This window comes from Saimiri boliviensis, chromosome 15 (genome assembly GCF_048565385.1).
Source record: "Saimiri boliviensis isolate mSaiBol1 chromosome 15, mSaiBol1.pri, whole genome shotgun sequence".
NCBI lineage: Eukaryota > Metazoa > Chordata > Mammalia > Primates > Cebidae > Saimiri > Saimiri boliviensis.
The window spans coordinates 32,546,668-32,566,245 of NC_133463.1; the positions used below are offsets into that span (position 1 = coordinate 32,546,668).

The 19,578-nt window shown below is 35.4% G+C and overlaps 1 protein-coding gene across 3 annotated transcripts in view; it reads left to right on the plus strand.

Annotated features, from left to right (window-relative positions):
- RAD54B (RAD54 homolog B) overlaps positions 1–19,578 on the plus strand; it is a 113,379-nt gene that overhangs the window by 80,942 nt on the left and 12,859 nt on the right. For all 3 annotated transcript variants that reach the window (XM_003938759.3, XM_074386852.1, XM_074386853.1), the window contains 6 exons: positions 97–259; positions 3,838–4,063; positions 4,673–4,880; positions 10,683–10,822; positions 12,320–12,610; positions 18,229–18,404. In XM_003938759.3, coding sequence (XP_003938808.1) covers positions 97–259; positions 3,838–4,063; positions 4,673–4,880; positions 10,683–10,822; positions 12,320–12,610; positions 18,229–18,404 — 1,204 coding nt within the window. The remainder of the gene's footprint in view (positions 1–96; positions 260–3,837; positions 4,064–4,672; positions 4,881–10,682; positions 10,823–12,319; positions 12,611–18,228; positions 18,405–19,578) is intronic.

Here is a 19,578-nt window from a genome sequence, read left to right on the forward strand (position 1 = left end):
CAATTCTATCTTAGGATAATGAAAACAAGATAATGTTGGTTGCTGAAAAAGTGAAATTATAATACATTTATACTTGTACTTTTATCATTTTTTAAGATTCCCTTGTTATGCCACGACCAGATAAGAATCACCAGCGGGTATTCAATAAGAACGGTTTACCTCTTGTGGATGTAGTGATTGATCCTTACGTTGTTTATCATCTTCGGCCACATCAGAAAGAAGGAATCATATTCCTTTATGAATGTGTGATGGGAATGAGGTAGGAAAATAAATCATTTGTTTAGTCTAATCTGAATTTTGATTTAACTTGTAAAACAATAATGGTTTTCTAAGCAGATCGTGATATAATGAGTCTTGAGGGTACATTATGAATTTCAATTGGTAGGAAAGGTGAATAGTGCTTAATGTGTGTGTTTATTCCAAAAGTAGTTCCTGATAGATGTCATGTGCCAGACATACTGCTAGGAGATGTGCATACAGGAATCAGGATCATGGTCCTTAGTTTTAAGTAGCTCATAAAGTATTTGAGTAAACAGATAAATGCAGTTGACCTTAATGTGGTATAATAAAAGCTCACTGCTAGTATGGCAAAGGGTCATGAGAGCAAGCGAAAGAGGTTTTTAATTCTGTTTATGAGAACTTTTTGTTTTTTTTTGAGGTGGAGTCTTGCTATGTTGCCCAGGCTGGAGTGCAGTGGCACTGTCTTGGCTGACTGCAACCTATGCCTCCCAAGTTCAAGTGATTCTTGTGCCTCAGCTTTCTGAGTAGCTGGGGCTGTAGGTGTGCTCCACTATGCCTGGCTAATTTTTGTATTTTCAGTAGAGATAGAGTTTCACCATGTTGGCCAGCTGGTCTTGAACTCCTGACCTCAAGTGATCCGTCTACCTCAGTCTCCCAAAGTGTAAGCCATTGCACCTGGCCTGGTTATGAGAATTTTGGAAAAAGATTTTCTTCTGTCTGTCCGTCTGATAAAAAAGTTTCTTCTTGCCTTTTGCATTGAGTTTTCTGATTAAAGAATAGTAGTATCTTCTCTTAAAGATATTTTAGAGGACACACACTCACACACACACACACACACACACCAGGAGAAAAAATGAATCAAAGGCCCCTGCTAGCGTTTCTTTCAGTCCTTTTTGTTTTTTTTTGCCTTGTTTTTAAATGCCAAGGCCCTTGATTTTAAAGTTCGTCGTTTAAAGGTAGTTGGAACTGAAATTCTCCCCAACTCAAAGAACTCCTTGAATGTTGACAAGTTAAGGGAATACTATCTTCCAGAAACTGTTAACTAGACTTATATTTTCTCCCAAATCTGCTTTTTCTTTTGAGGGTCTTACCTCAGTTGGTCTGGGAATCATCTTTGATTTCTTCTCTTTTACATTCTGAATCTAGTTGAATCTGAACTTTTAATTATTTTAACCACCGAAATATCATTTGTTTCCTAATCTTTTCTGTCATTCTACTGCAGCATCTCTAGTAACCAATGTCATAAAAATATCATATTTTATCTAGACTATTGCAATGGCTTCTAACTTGTATATTTGCTTCTGATGCCTCTCAAATGTATTCTACTTAAAGTCACCTTTTTGAGTTTTCTGAAAAACAGTTCTGAACATGGCATTCCCTTATTAAAAATCATTCAGACTCTCAGAACTTAGAGCAGTGTTTCCCAAAGTGTGATTCCCTACTTCACTGGCAGTATATGGGACCATTTCCAGGTGGCAAATGGATAAGCCTTTTAAAAAAATTTGAATAGTAGCATATTTAGTTAATTATTAGAAAACTAGGCTGGGCACGGTTGCTCATACCTGTAATCCAGCACTTTCAGAGGCCAAGGCAGGCAGATCACTTGAGGTCAGGAGTTTGAGACCAGCCTGACCAACATGGTGAAATACGTCTCTACTAAAAATACAATAACTAGTTGGGTGTGGTGTCAGGCACCTATAATGCCAGCTACTCAGGAGGCTGAGGCAGGAGAATCACTTGAACCCAGGAGGCAGAGGTTGGAGTGAGCCAAGATTGTGCCACCACTCTCCAGCCTGGTCAACAGAGCAAGACTCCCATCTCGAGAAAAAGATAATAGCACATTAAACTTTTGGTTTTACAGATAAATTATGCTTATAGTTTTTTTTTTTTTTCAAATTTAAGTTAAAATGAGTTGATTTGAAGAAAAATAATAAATAACCTAGTGTCACAGATATGGCAAAAAATTGTGATGGTAGTCATGAAATACCGGTTTTGGGGAGATGCTGATCTACAAGATACAGTCTAAACTCTATCCTCATTTGTCTTCTGCCTACTTTGCTAGCTTCATATTTTTCAGTTCAAACTCCAACTATATTCAACTGCCTAGTTAGTGTAGTAATTATTTACCCTTTACAATTTTGCTCAAGGTAGATCTTCTCCATAAAGGCTTCCTGTTTGCTCCCTTCTTTTTATCATGAAAGGATGAACCTATTCTCTTTGCTATTCACTGTATCTCATTTGGCTGACATTTGGTCCTTTGTTGCCAAGTTATTGATCTAAAACAGCCACCTAGATGGTAGCTGTAATTTATGTAATTTTTTTCTCTGTATCTTGAAATGTAACACATATATAAAATTGCATATTGGTTCCTAATTTCTACTAAGAAGAAATATAATTAACTAACAAACCACAGTTGACTCTTTAACAACTCAGGAATTAGGGTTGCTGACCCACTGTGTAGTCAAAAATCTGCATATAACTTTTGCAGAAACTTTAATAAACTACTGTTGACTGGAAGCCTTACTGATAACATAAACGCTCAATTTACACATAATTTCATATATGATATGTATTATATACTGTATTCTTACAATAAAGTAAGCCAGAGAAAAGAAAGCTCGAAGAAAATCATAAGGAAGAGAAAATGTATTTACTATTAAGTAGAAATGGATCATCATGAGGGTCTTCATCCTCATCAACTTCATGTTGAGTAGGCTGAGGAAGAGGAAGGGTTGGTTTGGCTGTCTCAAGTGGCAGAACAGTTGAAGGGGATAGAAGGGCGGCAAGAGAGGCAGGCACACTCATTTGTAACATTTATTGAAAAAAATCCATATACAAGTGGACTTTCACAGTTCAAACCCTTGTTCAGTGGTCAACTGTATACTTATGTATTTTTGTAATATCCTTAATTCCCTTGGAATTGTTAACTTTAAAAATATAAAACACACATCTAAAGTCTTTAAAAATATAAAGTGGCATAAAAATACATGGTCGTACTGATAATAGTCCTAATAACATTTAATTTTTAATTACGTAACTGAGTAGGTCTGTAGGTCTGTAGTATGCCAATTTTTACTAAATTATGTGTGTTAGATCAAGTATTTAGTGTTTAATTTTTTTTTATGGTGCAGGGAGCTATTTTTGTTGAGGACTTCATTTACTGACAATCATAAAATACAGCTCTGTAGATCTTGCTGATTAAATATAATATAACAATGCATTTTGAACTGTTTTGATATCTGAAACTGAAAAAAATTGCTCAACTCTCAGCGATGAGAAGCGTAGTTATAGTTAAATTATCCAAATGCAGATATAAAATTGGAAATCACTTCTAGTCTCTAAATATGTACATATAATAGTAGCAGATGATTTAGATTAAACTTTCTAATTTCAGATTTATGTTTTGGTAATTTAGTTGACAATATGTAATGGATATAATTATCAAAGATGCAAAAAAATGTGTTGTAAATCAGCTGAATGAAGTACTAAAAGAGTCTTCAGTATCATTACAAAATATCACTTTTTGGTTCTTGATTATTTTAGGGGCATAAAATATTTTCCTATTGTGATTAAAAGAAGTAAAATTATTTCTAACAGAATGAATGGCAGATGTGGAGCTATTCTTGCTGATGAAATGGGTTTAGGGAAAACACTGCAATGTATTTCACTCATCTGGACCCTGCAGTGTCAGGGACCCTATGGAGGCAAGCCAGTAATAAAGAAGACACTAATTGTCACACCTGGAAGCTTGGTGAATAATTGGAAGAAAGAATTTCAGAAATGGCTAGGAAGTGAAAGGATTAAGATATTTACTGTTGATCAGGTAAGAAACTTAAAAGTTTAGCCTTAGTCATTTAAAAAAATCTAGCTTTTCAAATCAGTAATTCAGTTTTTACTTGTTAACTCCCTAACCCTTTTGCACGAAAATGGAGTCTTAGCTTTGGTTTTGAGTTGTTGTGGACTGAATGTTTGTGTCCCCCAGATTTATATGTTAAAACCCTAACTTTCAATATAATGGTATTAAGAGGTGGGGTAGGGAGGTAATTAGGTTTAGATGAGGTCGTGATGGTAGAGCCATGTGATGGGATTAGTGCCTCTGTAACAAGAGGAAGAGACAACAGAGCTTCTTTTCTATACTATGTGAGGATACAGTAAGAAAGCATTTTTCTGCAAGCCAGGAAGAGGTTTCTCACCAGAAAGCAATCATACTAGCACCCTGATCTTAGACTTTCCATCAGAACTGTGAGAAATAAATGTCTGTTGTTTAAGGCACCTGATCTATGGTGTTTTGTTATAGCAGCCTCAGTTGACTAAGACACAAAGAGTTAACATGTTCCAATTCTTGACAAGTGACTATCATGAATAGGCTGCTTAAATTTGATTTCATATAGTTTCTGTCCCTGATTTTTGAAATACTATCTTTTTTCCTCAGGAACACAAAGTTGAAGACTTCATCAAGTCTGTATTTTATTCTGTTCTTGTTATCAGTTATGAAATGTTACTTCGTTCCCTGGATCAAATTAAGGATATAAAATTTGATATTCTAATCTGTGATGAGGGACATCGTTTGAAGAACAGTGCCATTAAGACAACTACAGCCCTTATTAGCCTTTCTTGTGATAAAAGAATAATTCTAACTGGTCAGTATTCAGTTTGTGGAAGATATTTTGGAATTTTTACCTAGTGAATATACAGACTTGTACTATGATGCTTGACATTCAGATAACTGATTTATTAGTATAAATCTGTGTTAATTGACTCTTGGTAGGATTCTGAATCTTCAGATCTATAATTTTCTGTAGTCCAGATTTTGGGGTTTTTAGGAATAAACACAATTATATCATGATAAGGAATTTAGGAGATTAGAGTGGATTGCTTGTGCGTGGTTCCTGAGTCTGACACAGCTGTACAACTTGGAGCAAATTATTTAGCATTTCTGTGTCTCAGTTTTTTAATCTATAAAATAGGGATGGTAATACTATCTAACTTTGTAGAGTTCTTGTGAGGATCAGAGGAGTTAATCCATGCAAAGTTCTTGGGAAACTATCTGACACATGGTAAGTGTTTAATATAAATATCAGTTATTTTTATATGTATATGCTACATAATGCATGGTTGACTGTTGGCCAAAGCTTCTGGATCTGACTATCTGGAAAGGTGAGATAGATGGTAAATATAAGAATCTTCTTCTATCTTTTTACTTTATGCTAAATTAGAGTCAGATCTAAGTTGCTCAGTGTAGCTTTTCTCCCATATTTCATCTTGGTCCTGTATGGCCCTTCCAATTTGCCATCATGGCAGCAGAATAAAGAAGAGAATTGTATTACTAATATTTACAGTTCCTCTATTTTCTACTCAAGGCTTCATTTTCCCTACCATCTCAAACCCTTTTTAGAAGGAATGGTCAGAATATGATTCTTACTGTGTCATCATCATTTTGTCCTTCATGTGTTCTTTATTCATGTCACAGCTATCCTCTGAAGTTAAAATGAGGAAAGAGAAGAAGTATGACGAACAACTTGTACCGCCTTCCTATACCTATAGGGTGGAAACCAGAACAACAGAGAGGAGGAAACTCTTCCTCTTCTGTTCTTACTGTGTTGGGGTGGGGAAGATTACTCACCTTTAAGTAATTCTTCATCATTTGACTTCCAATTTGTATAGGAGGATTATATTAACCGTTATCAAAAGTGATTTTTAAAATGATCTATACTTAAAAAAAATGATTTTGGTAAATGTTAAAGGACCTTATTTTTTAAATTTAATCACAAAGATAAAGACAAAAGGACTAGGATCACATCTCGTAGTTATTACCCCCAAGATTTATTTGCCCAACAAATGTTTGTCCATAATAGTGATATAGAAACCAAAGAATAGGAAAACTGGTGTTGAATATTTATAAAATGCCATTTTTAAAGGAAAAAATAAGTCAGGGAAATAGGAACCATAATCTGAATGATTTTCATGCCTTGGGCTGTTTGAGGAGCTGAGTGGATTCTTTATACTTGATTTCCAATGCTGCAGTTCAGATTTCTTGACTAGCCTTTGATCTTGAGATCCTTGGGGCTAGAAAAGTAATGAAGTAATGGGAAAAAATGAGTTAGCTGAATTTAGTAATACTGAGTTGGAAGAGAAAAAGACTGTTTCTTCTTACTGCTCAAGATGGCGGTTGTATTGCTTATTTAAAGATTAGTTGCAGATATAAAGTAAAAATGGTTAGCACTAGAAGGGAGGAGAAAAAAATAAAAAAGAAGAGTGAGAAATAAAATTTACTGAAAAGTACTGAAGATAAGAAATAAAAGTTCCCTTTTTCACTTGAAAAATCAGATAATTTTCTGTAGCAAAAATATATAATTATATTGATATTCTTAATGATAAACAAATACTAATTTAACTGGCATTCCAAATTAAATTTAATCTGCAGTAGAAAATTGAACTAGGATTTCTTTCAACAAGAATGTCTTGATGGCAACTGGTGAGATAGTTTCATTTGAGGCTTTAGTATTGTCCGCTGTGTCCTTTGTCAATCTTAGCTTTTTTCTGTTTTGTTGTCCTTATCACACTTAGCCCCTGAGCTATGAATTTAGGTAAAAACTAGCCCTAACTGATCTTTTAAATTTAGAAATGCTCATAGTTGGTTTCTATTTACTTAGAATTGCCTGAACGCAGTCTTTGCCTTTATGGGCAGGATATTTTATCCCCAAGATAATTTGTTCCTTACTATGAAAAAGTATATGTTTGTATAGGAGTATGTACAGTGCTATATACCTGATAGGTCCTCAGTAACTGAGAATCAGATGAAAATGATTTTGATTTTGTTTCCTGGTATTATCTAGCCCAGTGCTGTGGAATTAATATTTACTGGAAAATGGTTAGGATTCAGTTTGATTGATAGAGGTGTGTTAGTTTTCTAGCACCGCCATAGCAAAAGACCACAGACTGAGTAGACTAAACAACAAAAATTTATTTTCTCACAGTTCTAGATGCTGGAAGTCCAAGATCAAGATGTCAGCAGGTGTGGTTTCTGTTGAGGTCTCCCAACTTGGCTTGCAGACAGCTGCCTTCTCCCTATGTCCTCATGTATTCTATTCTTTGTGTAACTATAACTGTGGAATATCTCCCTCTCCTCTTATAAGGATACCAGTCTTATTGGATTAGAGCCCCACCCTTAGGACCCCATTTAACCATAATTACCTTCTTAAAGGTCCTATCTCCAAAAACAGTCACATTGGGAGTTGGAGCTTCAACATAGGAATTTTAGGGGGACATAATTCAGTCCACAATAAGAGCTGAATGATTATTACAAGATCTTAGCTGCCCTTTTATTATATCATAAAAAAGATAAATCTGAGATTTGAAGCAAAATTCTTATTACAGACTGAAAAGTTAACAACACATATACTGCTATCGAATGCTTAGAAACTGGAGAACAGAAATCATCTTCCAACCTCACCTCCTTAATTGTTAGCACCTGACATATTTTATTATTTGTACATACACACAGAGAGCATACATGCATATTTTAAAATTCTTTACACATACATACAAAACACATCTTTTTGCACATACACATATGTACATGAAAATATCTTATAAACATTTTCCTATAATATTGCATAATCTTAAAAACTATTCTTACAATTCAACATTAGGTTGTTTTTAATTCATTACTATCATAAATAATGTGGTGACGAATATCTATAAGCATATACTCTTTCCGTATAGATTCCTGGAAGTGGGCTTATAGGATTTAAAGGAAAAATATAAGCATAAGTGTGTATAAAGAGCTTTCAGAGCTTCTGTGGAGGTTACAGGAGTTATAGGTGTAGGTTATTGACAGTGTTGGGTGGTAGAGTTCTTTTTTTTTTAAAAAAACAAACTTTATTTATTTATTTATTTATTTATTTATTTATTTATTTATTTATTTTTTAGGGATAGGATGGAGATAGGGAAGAGAAAGAGTTATTTCATTTTCCCAGAAGTTTCTTTTCCGTACTATTGAAAATAGTTTTAGTAAATACACCAACTTGATTTGAAAATCTTTAGTTTTTTCTTTTTTTCTTCTACAGGTTTTACCTAGTTTAGAATTAGAGAAGAGCAATGAAATAGCAAATGGGGATCTAAATTACTACTAGAAATCAATGTGACAAAACCTTATAATGATGCTATACTATACTATTGGTCCTCTCTTGTAGCTGTATTCCCCTTCTCGTCTTTTTCCCCCTCTTCCTTACTCTTTTTTTTCTTCTTCTTTTCTGCCCTAAATCCTTTCTCCTGTCCTCATATTGTGTTCTGCTTTTCTTCTTTTTTCCAGTTTTGCTTTTGCCTCTTCCCCTTGTATATCAGTTGGGAGGATTTCAGATGCCAGTAACAGATAATCTGAATCAAATGTGTTTATTCCACCATATAATTGGAAGTCTAAAGGTAATCCAGGCTACAGCAATCTAACATCATCATCAAGGATTCTGGTTCTTTATATCCTCTGCCCTGCCATATTTGGTGTTAGCTTCATCTTCAGGCTGATAGCAAGTGACTGCAGCAGTTCCAGACATCACAGATAGATGTGATGATATACAAAGGAGAACAGGACTTACTCTTCTTGTTTCTCTATGTTTAAGAGTGAGGAAACTTCCCTCAAAGCCCCTCTGTGATGACTTCTTATGTCTCATTGGCCAGGATGGGTCGCATGCTATTGATGGAATCTCTTGGTGCCCTTTCTAGCTCTCCTTTTCTGCGCTATTGTAACCATCTTTTAGCTGCTGGTATTATTGATTAAACAACTCAGAGCCCTTTTCTGGAGAATTATCTTTGATTGAATGAGAGCTGTATTCTCCTCTATAGTTTGCAATCAATGATTGGCTGATTTAGGAGTAAAGAGCTCCCTTGCCTCACAGTAATTTCAGGACCAATGTTATGGTTCAGTTTATGCTCTACAGCTCCCTGTAATTTAGCTCAACCTAAATTATGGCTGAGGCCATTCTTGCATAGTTTCTTCTCCTACCATTTTCTGATTCCATTATTCCCTTTCTCCTGAGAGCTCTCCCTTTCTAAATCACGTGCAACCAAATCACTGTCTTAGGCTCTGCTTCCAGTGAACCTAGTATGAGACACAAACGCGTTTGTATGTCAGTCATTGGCAAAGGAGGGGATAGAATTACTATGATTGACTTAATTAATCATTTGGGGTTGGATGAATGTCTGAAAGCCAACAATAGTGATCCTTCTACTGTTCTTTTTCTTCTTTCCGATACTCCCCAATCTTTATTTGTCATCATCGAGCATATTCTTTTAGAGGCTTAACTGAATCCATACCAACATAAATGTATTTTTTCCAACCCTTTTGATGATGTGTCTAAAAATTTAAAACTGACTAGATGTGTTAAATTAAAAAAATTAGCAATTGCTGGTCCAACCGTGGGGACGGGGACCCATTAAGTTTTAGGGAGGTGATCATTAAATTCCCTGACATTAAAAAGTTTATGTCATTCATCTTAATTAAATAAATGCATTTTTATTTACTTTTCACATTATAATATGTATATCTTTGGACAACATTTTCTAGTCTGTAATTTGAAAGCCACCTGAAATTACATGTTTATGCTGATATGTATGTTCTTTTGGTACTATTTTAATTATTGAAATGTGCTAATGTTTGAAAATTAGCCAAAAGCTATTGCATACTGTATGTAATATATAGAGGGTATATGAATCCATTACAGTCTGTATCAACCCTTTGGGCAGTGAAGATCTCAATTTGATCTGACAACTTTGAAAGTTACTACTAGGTGCCATTCAGTGAATGTTTACTGAGTGTCAGACATTTTACTGGGTACTTCATATACATTGTCTCTACTTTTCATTATAATTATTCTGGAAAGTTATTATCTTCAAACTTCTATAAATGAAAAAAAAAATCCTGAGTTTAAAGGGCTTAAGCAGTTTGTCCAAAGTCACACACCTATAATAACAGTAAGAATTGCCAAAGTTATAGAACATTTATTGTGTTCTAGGCACCAAAGTATATTATATGGATTGACTACTTTGATCCTCACAACACTAGGAACCACTATTATTTGCATTTTACAGATAATAAACTAGTGTAAATAACTTTCTCAGGATCACTCAGGCAGTAAATTATGCAGGTAGGGTTTGAACCTAAGCAGTGAGACTCCCCTGAGCCTGCACTTAGTCACTATGAAGTCGCTTATGCTACTATGTAAGGGTTTAGCATGAAGTTAAAACCAGAGTTAAAAGTTACGTGGTGACTGATTTTTTTTTTTTTTAACTTGCTTTGACTGCTCTTTCTTAGTTTTAGACAATTTGCTTGTATTTATTTCTTTTAGGGAAAAATTTCTCCAAACTTCCATTATGGTTCTGCTATAAACCTGTGATTGTGATTGTAAAACACAAACGACCTTTTCCTCATTTTTATCTCTTTTTAGGTACTCCAATTCAGAATGATCTGCAAGAATTTTTTGCATTAATTGATTTTGTAAATCCAGGAATATTAGGCTCTTTGTCATCTTATAGGAAAATATATGAAGAACCCATTATTTTATCAAGAGAACCTTCTGCTTCTGAGGTATTATGTACTCTAATAAATACATTTTTAAAAAGCTGTATGTCTGAGGAAATCATCCATAACTTCATATTATTTTGATTTAGAAAAATTAAATCAATGTAGTGAACTCTTTATTTTTCTCCACAATCCTTCATTTCCTGCATTCCTTATTTTGGAATATGACATTACCACTTGTCTAAAATTCATGAATAGGCACGTGACAGAGAATTATAAATGACAACATATAAAATTGTTCATCCTTACTAGTTTTTACAAAAGTTATATGAAATAACCAAAGTAACTTTTGTACTTTTTAAAATTGGTGTGTGTTTGTTTATTTAGAGATGGTGTCACTCTGTGTTGCCCAGGCTGGTCTTGAACTCCTGGGGTTCAGATGATCCTTTTGCCTCAGCCTCCTGGGTAGCTGAGTCTACCACCTCCCCAACTTGGATTTACTAGTGGTAGCAAGTATAAACAAGAGTCTGCTATTTGGAATATAAATTGTTGGTTGGAATGTACATTGGCACAAGTTGAGGAAAGTTTGACAATTTATATCAAAAGCATTAAAATTGTGTATATCTTGTAGCCTGGCAATCCTTCTTTAAGGAATTTATTATAAAGAAATTATAGCAGATTTAAGAACTTAGCTATAAGGTATAGGGTGACCTTGTGTCTACAAAAAAAAAAAAAAATTAGCCAGGCATGGTTGGGTGCACCTGTGGTTCCAGCTACCAGGAGGCTGAGGTTGGAAGATTGCTTGAGCCTGGGAGGTGGAGGTTGTAGTGAGCTGAGATCACATCACTGCAATCCAGTCCTGGGCGACAGCGTGAGACTCTGTCTCAAAAAAAAAAAAAATACAATAAAAACTTAGCTGCCAGGGTAAAAAATTAGAAACAGGCCATATGTGGTGGCTCATGCCTATAATCCCAGCAGGTGGGTGGATCACTTGATGTCAGGAGTTCCAGATCAGCCTGGCCAACATGGTGAAACCCCGTCTCTACTAAAAATACAAAGATCAGCGGATGTGGTGGTGCATGCCTGTAATCCCAGCTACTCAGGAGGCTGAGGCAGGAGGTTCACTTGAACCCTGGAGGCGGAGGTTGCAGTGAGCCAAGATTGTGCCACTGTACTCTAGCCTAAGCGATAGAGCAAGATTCTGTCCAAAAAGAAAAAAAAACAAACTGAGGGAAACACAAATGGGAAACAAACTTTTTTAAAGTAGGAGAATGGTTAAATTATGGTTTAAAGTAGGAAAATGGTTAAATTCATTGAATCTAGGATTCTACCAATTATAGGATATATCATTATGTTATTTAGGAGACTGACTTCACTTAATTAAATGGTTATGCTAGACATATAAAGAGATGGTTGGTTTTTCTATCTCTATACTCATATTTTATTTCTTTTAAAATTTATTGGTAAGCAATTAGTAAATGATTTATCATGAAATCTTTAATTTTCATTTTAAGTGTATTTTTGTCTATAACACTTTTATTTAAGTCTTCTGTTCTTCCATAGGAAGAAAAAGAGTTGGGAGAGAGAAGAGCAGCTGAACTTACTTGCCTTACTGGACTCTTTATCCTTAGAAGAACCCAAGAAATTATAAATAAATATCTCCCACCTAAAATAGAGAATGTAGTCTTTTGCCGACCAGTAGCACTCCAGATTGAACTGTATCGAAAGCTGTTAAATTCTCAGGTTGTCAGGTTCTGTCTTCAAGGATTGTTGGAAAATAGTCCTCATCTAATTTGTATAGGAGCTCTTAAAAAACTGTGCAATCATCCCTGCCTTTTGTTCAACTCTATAAAGGTAAGTGCATAGTATCTGAAACTGTGTCAGGGATATGAGGGTTCTGTGGTATATGAATCTAGGAGGGCAGATAGGGCTAATTTTTGAGGTTGCATCTGTGGGTTTTCAAAAACCTCTGCAGGCACTCTAGTATGGTTCTGCTATAGAGCTTATCCAGCTTTTTATTTGTTCTTCAGAGTATGTCTACATTCCTAGAGCTGAAGTAGGGAAGAGATGGGTTTGAGGTACTGCCTTCTACAGTTTGTGCCCCATCTCCTTTGGTACCTTGTGTAATACTTTGCCATGGCCTCCCATCCTATTTTGTGTTAATATCATCTGTCAGGTTTGTTTGTTTGGTGCTAACAAATACAATATTTGCCATTAAAAATAATTTATTGTTTTTCTCATTTTGAAAGTGATACATGATTGTTGCATAAAATTTGGAAAATTCAGAAAATCACAAAGAATAAAAATCATCTTAAACTAAAATCATGTAAAATCACATTTTGGTATTAATAATATTAGCTAACAGTTATTAAGTACTCATTATATACAGGTTGAGCATTCCTAATCGACATTTGAAATTCAAAATGTTCCAAAATTAAAAACTGAGTGCGAACATGATACCACAGGTGGGAAATTCCATAACTGACATCTTTGCTTTCTGAAGTTAAGTATACAGAAACTTTGTTTCATGCACAAAATTATTAAAAATACTGTGTAAAATTACCTTCAGGCTATGTATATGTATGAAACATAAATGAAATTCATGTTTAGACTTGGGTCCCATGCCCAAGATATATATGTGCAAATATTACAAAATCTGAAAAAATCTGAAATCTGAACCACTTCTGGTCCCAAGTATTTTGGATAAAGGATCGTCAATCTGTACCAATCACTAAGTACTTTATTAGTGTTATTTTATTTATTATTTACCAAAGTCTATGGATCAAGTACTATTTTTACCATCTCCATTTTTTGGTGAGGAAATACGGGCTCAGAGATATTATTCTTATTCTAGAGAAACTTATTCTAGAGAAACTTAATGATGCTATGCTCATTATTTTATTTTTAAAAAAATATTTATTAAAAAAAGTAGAAATGGAGTCTCATTATATTGTCCAGGCTGGTCTCAAGCTCCTGAGCTCAAGTGATCCTTCCACCTCAGCTTCCCAAAGTGCCAGGATTACAGGCTTGAGCCACCACACCTGGGCTATGCTCATTATTTTTAAATCTGTTCCTTCCCCCCCCCCCCCACCCACTGAATGTGAATGTTTTCTTAAATTAGACAGCTTCTACAAGTGTGATTTTTAATGGCTACATAGCTGAGGTTGACTGTTTGGGTATTTAATGAACACAACGCAGCTTGAAGTAGTAATCGTTTTTTGTTCCGTAGTTAGAATCAGTTCTCATTCTACTACTTACTAGTTCTGTAGTTACGGACAAGTTTAACCATAGTCAAGTTACCTTTGTCAGCCTTGGTTTTCCTATCTAGAAAACAGAAACAATAGTAGCTTCCTGAAAATGTTATTGTGATAATTTGATAAGAGATTATGGAAAGAGCTGGATAAGATGTTTGGCTATAGAAGTAGCACAATATTGATTGTTTGATTGTTTTTGAGACCCAGGCTGGAGTATAGTGGTGTGATCATAGCTCGCTGCAGCCTTGACCTCCCTGGGCACAGGGCTCCTACCTCAGCCTCCTGAGTAGCTGGGACTACAGGCACATGCTATCATGCCTGGCTAATTTTTATATTTTTTGTAGAGATGGGTTTTGCCATGTTGCCCATGCTGGTCTCAAACTCCTGAACTCAAGTGATCTGCCCACCCCAGCCTCCCAAAGTGTTAGGATTATGGATATGAATCACTGCACCTAGCCACAATAACTGTTAATACCCTGTTATTCTCAACTCACTGTGAATAATTTACACTCTTATTTTTTTTCTTTAAGCAGAAAATCATAATTTGCCAAAAGATAACCCTCTAAACAAAAACTATGGGTGCTACATTATGGTTGAGGTTATTGATTAATACTTAAAAATGAAGTGCTCTACCAGAATTCTCCAACTTTATCCTACAATGGATTGTATCTACTTAGTTTATCATAGGAGAAGTCAGCGTTGTGTAACTCTGCAGTAGGTGGGGTTGCAACAATTTATTAAGCAACTTCTAAAGAAATTGATTCTATATACAGTGATAAAAATTAAACTCTTTGGGCATGAAGCCCAGTAAAAATAGCCAAAAATTGGCCGGGCGCGGTGGCTCAAGCCTGTAATCCCAGCACTTTGGGAGGCCGTGGCGGGTGGATCACGAGGTCAAAAGATCGAGACCATCCTGGTCAACATGGTGAAACCCCGTCTCTACTAAAAATACAAAACATTAGCTGGGCATGGTGGCATGTGCCTGTAATCCCAGCTACTCAGGAGGCTGAGGCAGGAGAATTGCCTGAACCCAGGAGGCGGAGGTTGCGGTGAGCCGAGATCGCGCCATTGCACTCCAGCCTGGGTAACAAGAGTGAAACTCCGTCTCAAAAAAAAAAAATAAAAAAATAAAAATAAAAAAATAAAAAATTAAAAAAAAAAAAAAGCCAAAAATTTCTTCCTTAAAAAGAAGACCTTCTGATGGTGCAGAGTATACCAGTTAGTTTAGAATATGCTTGTAAAGAAAAAAGAATGTTTCTTGAAGAAAGCAGCAGGGGGCTCTGAGTGTTTCTCCACTGTTGCCATGCAGTCACTAATAACAGGCATAGTATACTTCAAATAGGGTACATAATTTACAATCTGGCATTTATTCAGAAAAGCCTTTTCTCTAACTTTATGGCAAATAAGGATTGATATAAAAGGGCTGAAATGAGCCTTCTCCATGTATAACTAACCTTTAAGCAATGACTTGTAATTGTGTTTCTGCTGAAACTAGATTGTTTCCCAAGTTCAATTAAGATGTGGGGTTTTTCTTTAAGAAATGTGAATGGAATGTAACCAGTAACAGTATCCTTACTCATGTATTGGGTTACATGGAGTCAGAAGAAATAGTATCCTGATTAGCTTGATATGGCAAGTTAGACTGGTAAATCTCTATGATGAAGATGCTGCATCAGGCTGTCACAGTATAAAGATAGTATCTGTCAATTATTAATTAGTGGTACATATTATAATGCCCTGGGAAGCTCTTTTTAAAATTATTATTATACTTTAAGTTCTGGGGTACATGTGCAGATCATGCAGGTTTGTTACATAGGTATACATGTGCCATGGTGGTGGTTTGCTACAGCCATCACCCCATCATCTACATTAGGTATTTCTCCTAATGCTATCCCTCCTCAATCACCCCACCCCCTGCTATTCCTTCCCTATCCCCCTAGCCCCCAAGCCACGGTGTGTGATGTTCCCCTCTGGGAAACTCTTAAAATTATACTAGTCCAGGTCTTAACATTTATGTATTAATTCAGAGTTTGTGAGAGTAGGAACCAGGCATGAAAAATTTTTAAAAGCCTTCTCAAGTGATTCTAATATGTGTTCTTGGTTAAGAACTTGTGCATTAAGATTGCCCATCCTGGCCAGGGGCAGTGGCTCATGCCTATAATCTCAGCACTTTGGGAGACTAAGGTGGGAGGATTGCTTGAAGCCAAGAGTTTGAGACCAATCTGGGCAACATAGGGAGGACCTGGTCTCTTAAAAGCAAAAGATCACCCATATCCCTGTATTCTGATTTATACCAGACAACCTTCTGCTAGTGATTTGACTTTCCCTGGGGATGTTCTTTCATAGGACAGAATGCATATGCATAGATCAATTGGTTTAAATAGACCGGTCTCATTTATAGGTCAATAAATTTTCATTCTGACCTATTCAGTCTCTTAATTTGGTTAATATGAATAATTTCTTTAGAGCTTAAGCATATTCAAGTTTCTGAAGATGAAAAACTGTATACTAGACCCTGGGCCTGTGGTCCTTTGATGATCTTTCCAAGGTGTAGGCAGAGCTAACCCAAAGCAGCCAGCAACTATTTCTTTCTACTCATATGTCCCAGTGATAGAAATATCTTAGAGTTCCTAGTTTTAATCAAATGACTATACCTAAATATTGATATGGTTTGACATTAAGCCAAATTAAAATTAGTAGTTTGTGCCCAGCATTTTTATACATTTTACATAAGATTCACTGCCCTTAAGATGTTTCTGGTATTACTTAAGAGGGAGTGCAACACACAGGAAAACATTTGTGAAGTATAAAAAAGTAATTCAGTCTTGAACAACCCTGGGGTTAGGGCTGACCCCTGCATTCATTGTTGAAAATCCCTTTATAACATGTATGACTTTTGATTCCCCCAGAACTAAACTATGAATAGCCTACTGTTGACCAGAAGCCTTACCAGTAACATAAAGTCAGTTCACTCATATTTTGTATATTATATACTGTGTTTTTACAGTAAAGTAAGCTATAAAAAGAAAATTTTAAGAAAATCATAAAGAAGAGAAAATATATTTATTATTCAATAAGTGCAAGGAGATCCTCACAAAGCTCTTCACATTGAGTAGGCTAAGAGGAGAGGAGGCAGAGGAGGGGTTGGTCTTGCTGTCTCAAGGGTGGTGGCAGAAGTGGGAGAAAATCTGAATGTAAGTAGACCTGCATAGTTCAGACTCATGTGTTCAGGGGTCAACTGCATATCATTAACTGCTCAATTAGATAAGGTCAAAGCTGAAGTGTACTGTGTAACCATAAGGGTTAAGACTCAGTGCAAACAGGCTATGAAAAATCAGGTAGAATTTGCACTGGGTCCTCAAGTATTTATAGGATTGGGGTAATTGAACAAAATGAAAAAGCATTCCAGACAAAGGGTATTGGTTGAACAAAGTTTCAAAAACAGTGATAAATCTAGTAAATATGGGAGAGAGTGAAGAGATCTGCCAATTCTAGTAATTTAACCAAAAAACTGGTATAGTCATGAATATCTCTGATCTCTAGTTATATGTTTACATATAGGCTAGCCAGTTTTGGAGGGGGAATTTCAGAGGTGCTGATAATCACCTTGGAATAAATTTATTCTAAAACTATTGGTGAAATAAAAACCATTGTTGTAAGAATAAATTTCTCTGTTAATTTATTGATGAAGTTCTTCCTTTTTACAGAATAAACTGGTAAGATTAAGTAAATGATTGTGCTTGTTTTTGAATGTAACCTGTGAGGTGTTGTATGAAGCCCACAGTTCAGGAAAGAAAACTTATAGTGAGGGAAGGAAAGAGAGGAACAGAGAAAAAGATGTATCAAAGATGCAAAATATTAGGGTTTTGGAGAGGATGGATTTTGTATCATCATTTGCCCTTTATTTCTCTCTCCTTTCTTTGTCTGCTTCTACCTTCTGTAGTTACATGTGGGAAATATTAATACTACACTTGTAAAGTGAAGGTAGCAGGCATTATGAGCTGCATTAGAACTGCTCTGAAAGTAACTCAGTAGAATGCATGTTACCTTTTTAAAAAAATGATCAAATCATTACCTATAAAGATTTACCTAACAGTTTTTTGGGCTTTTCAGACAGCTGTTAATCTTTCCCTTTTTCCCTCCGTAATTTTAGCATTTTCCCCTCCTAATTAAAAAACACAAACATGAGCCAGCATTAACAATCATCCTTTTGAATAGGAAAAAGAATGTAGCTCAACTTGTGATAAAAATGAAGAAAAGAGTCTATACAAAGGCTTGCTAAGTGTGTTTCCTGCCGACTACAACCCTCTCCTGTTTACTGAAAAGGAGTCAGGAAAACTACAGGTGCTGTCAAAGCTCTTAGCTGTTATCCATGAACTTCGACCTACTGAAAGGTAAGATCAATTTAACAAACTTGGCAAGTGCTCATGGAGTTTTGGTTTGCACTATGTCTTTACTTTCTACTTCCCTTTAAAAAAAAGAAAACATTAAAAATAAGTTGTTTTCTTCTTTGGGAATATGATTAGCTCCCAGTATTTCGTAAACTTGTGATTAACAATGTGTAAGTTTTCAGAAAAACTAAACATATGTATACTTTTAAAAACCTAGTGATATTTTCTGATGTATAAGGCTTGTTTCTCAATTTTCTTTGGAGTCCTTTCTTCTTTTACTATTTCTTAAATATTGATACAGCTTAGGATCTTCTCTTTAACTTTCTCATTAGTAACACACTTCCTGAGTGCTCTACTCCCTGTACTTTCAACTATTAAGTGCGTGCACACACACACAGGACCATACCATGTCCTGTGTGTATGTGTACATTTTTTTTTAATCAAATGACTATATATATTTTATATCTTCTTGGATACGAAACCCATATGATATTGAAACAAATTTATATCTCCAGTTCTCTCTTCTAATTAATACATCTTTATTTTTAAGTGTTGAATGGATATCTAAATCTATCTTGATGTCCTGTAGTAAGCTTCCCATGACCAAAACCATGTGACAAAACCATCATTTTGTAATTGCAAGCCTGAGCTTGTCCTATTATTCCTTGTACCAGAATGCAAGCAAAAACCCTGGAAATTACTATAGACTCACTTTTCCTCTTCACTTATCTCACTTTGTCAGTCACTCAATTCTATTGATTTTGTTTTTTAATTTCAAGAATCCATCCTTCTTTTTCTGGTACCAAGATTTTTATTTTGATTCTTAAAATTACTGATTTGGGTTACGCTGGTCTTTTGTAAACTACTTTCCTCTTACTTTCAGCCCCCTGACATACTCAACATTGCCCTAAATTATATCTCTAAAATATAAATATGAGCATCTCACTCCTTTTCTTAAAAAATCATTCGAAGACTCCCATTTATCTTCCAGAAATTTTAAATTCTTTAGCACATTAGGCAAGACTCTTTGTGATATGGTTAATGCCTCCTTTCCAGCCTTATCTCTCATCACTCCTTCACACATACCATGTGGTCCAGTCATACCAAACCACCTGCAGAACCTGTAATTTGCCCCACTTCTGCTCTGCTGTTACATGTCGCAGGTTTCTATGCCTGG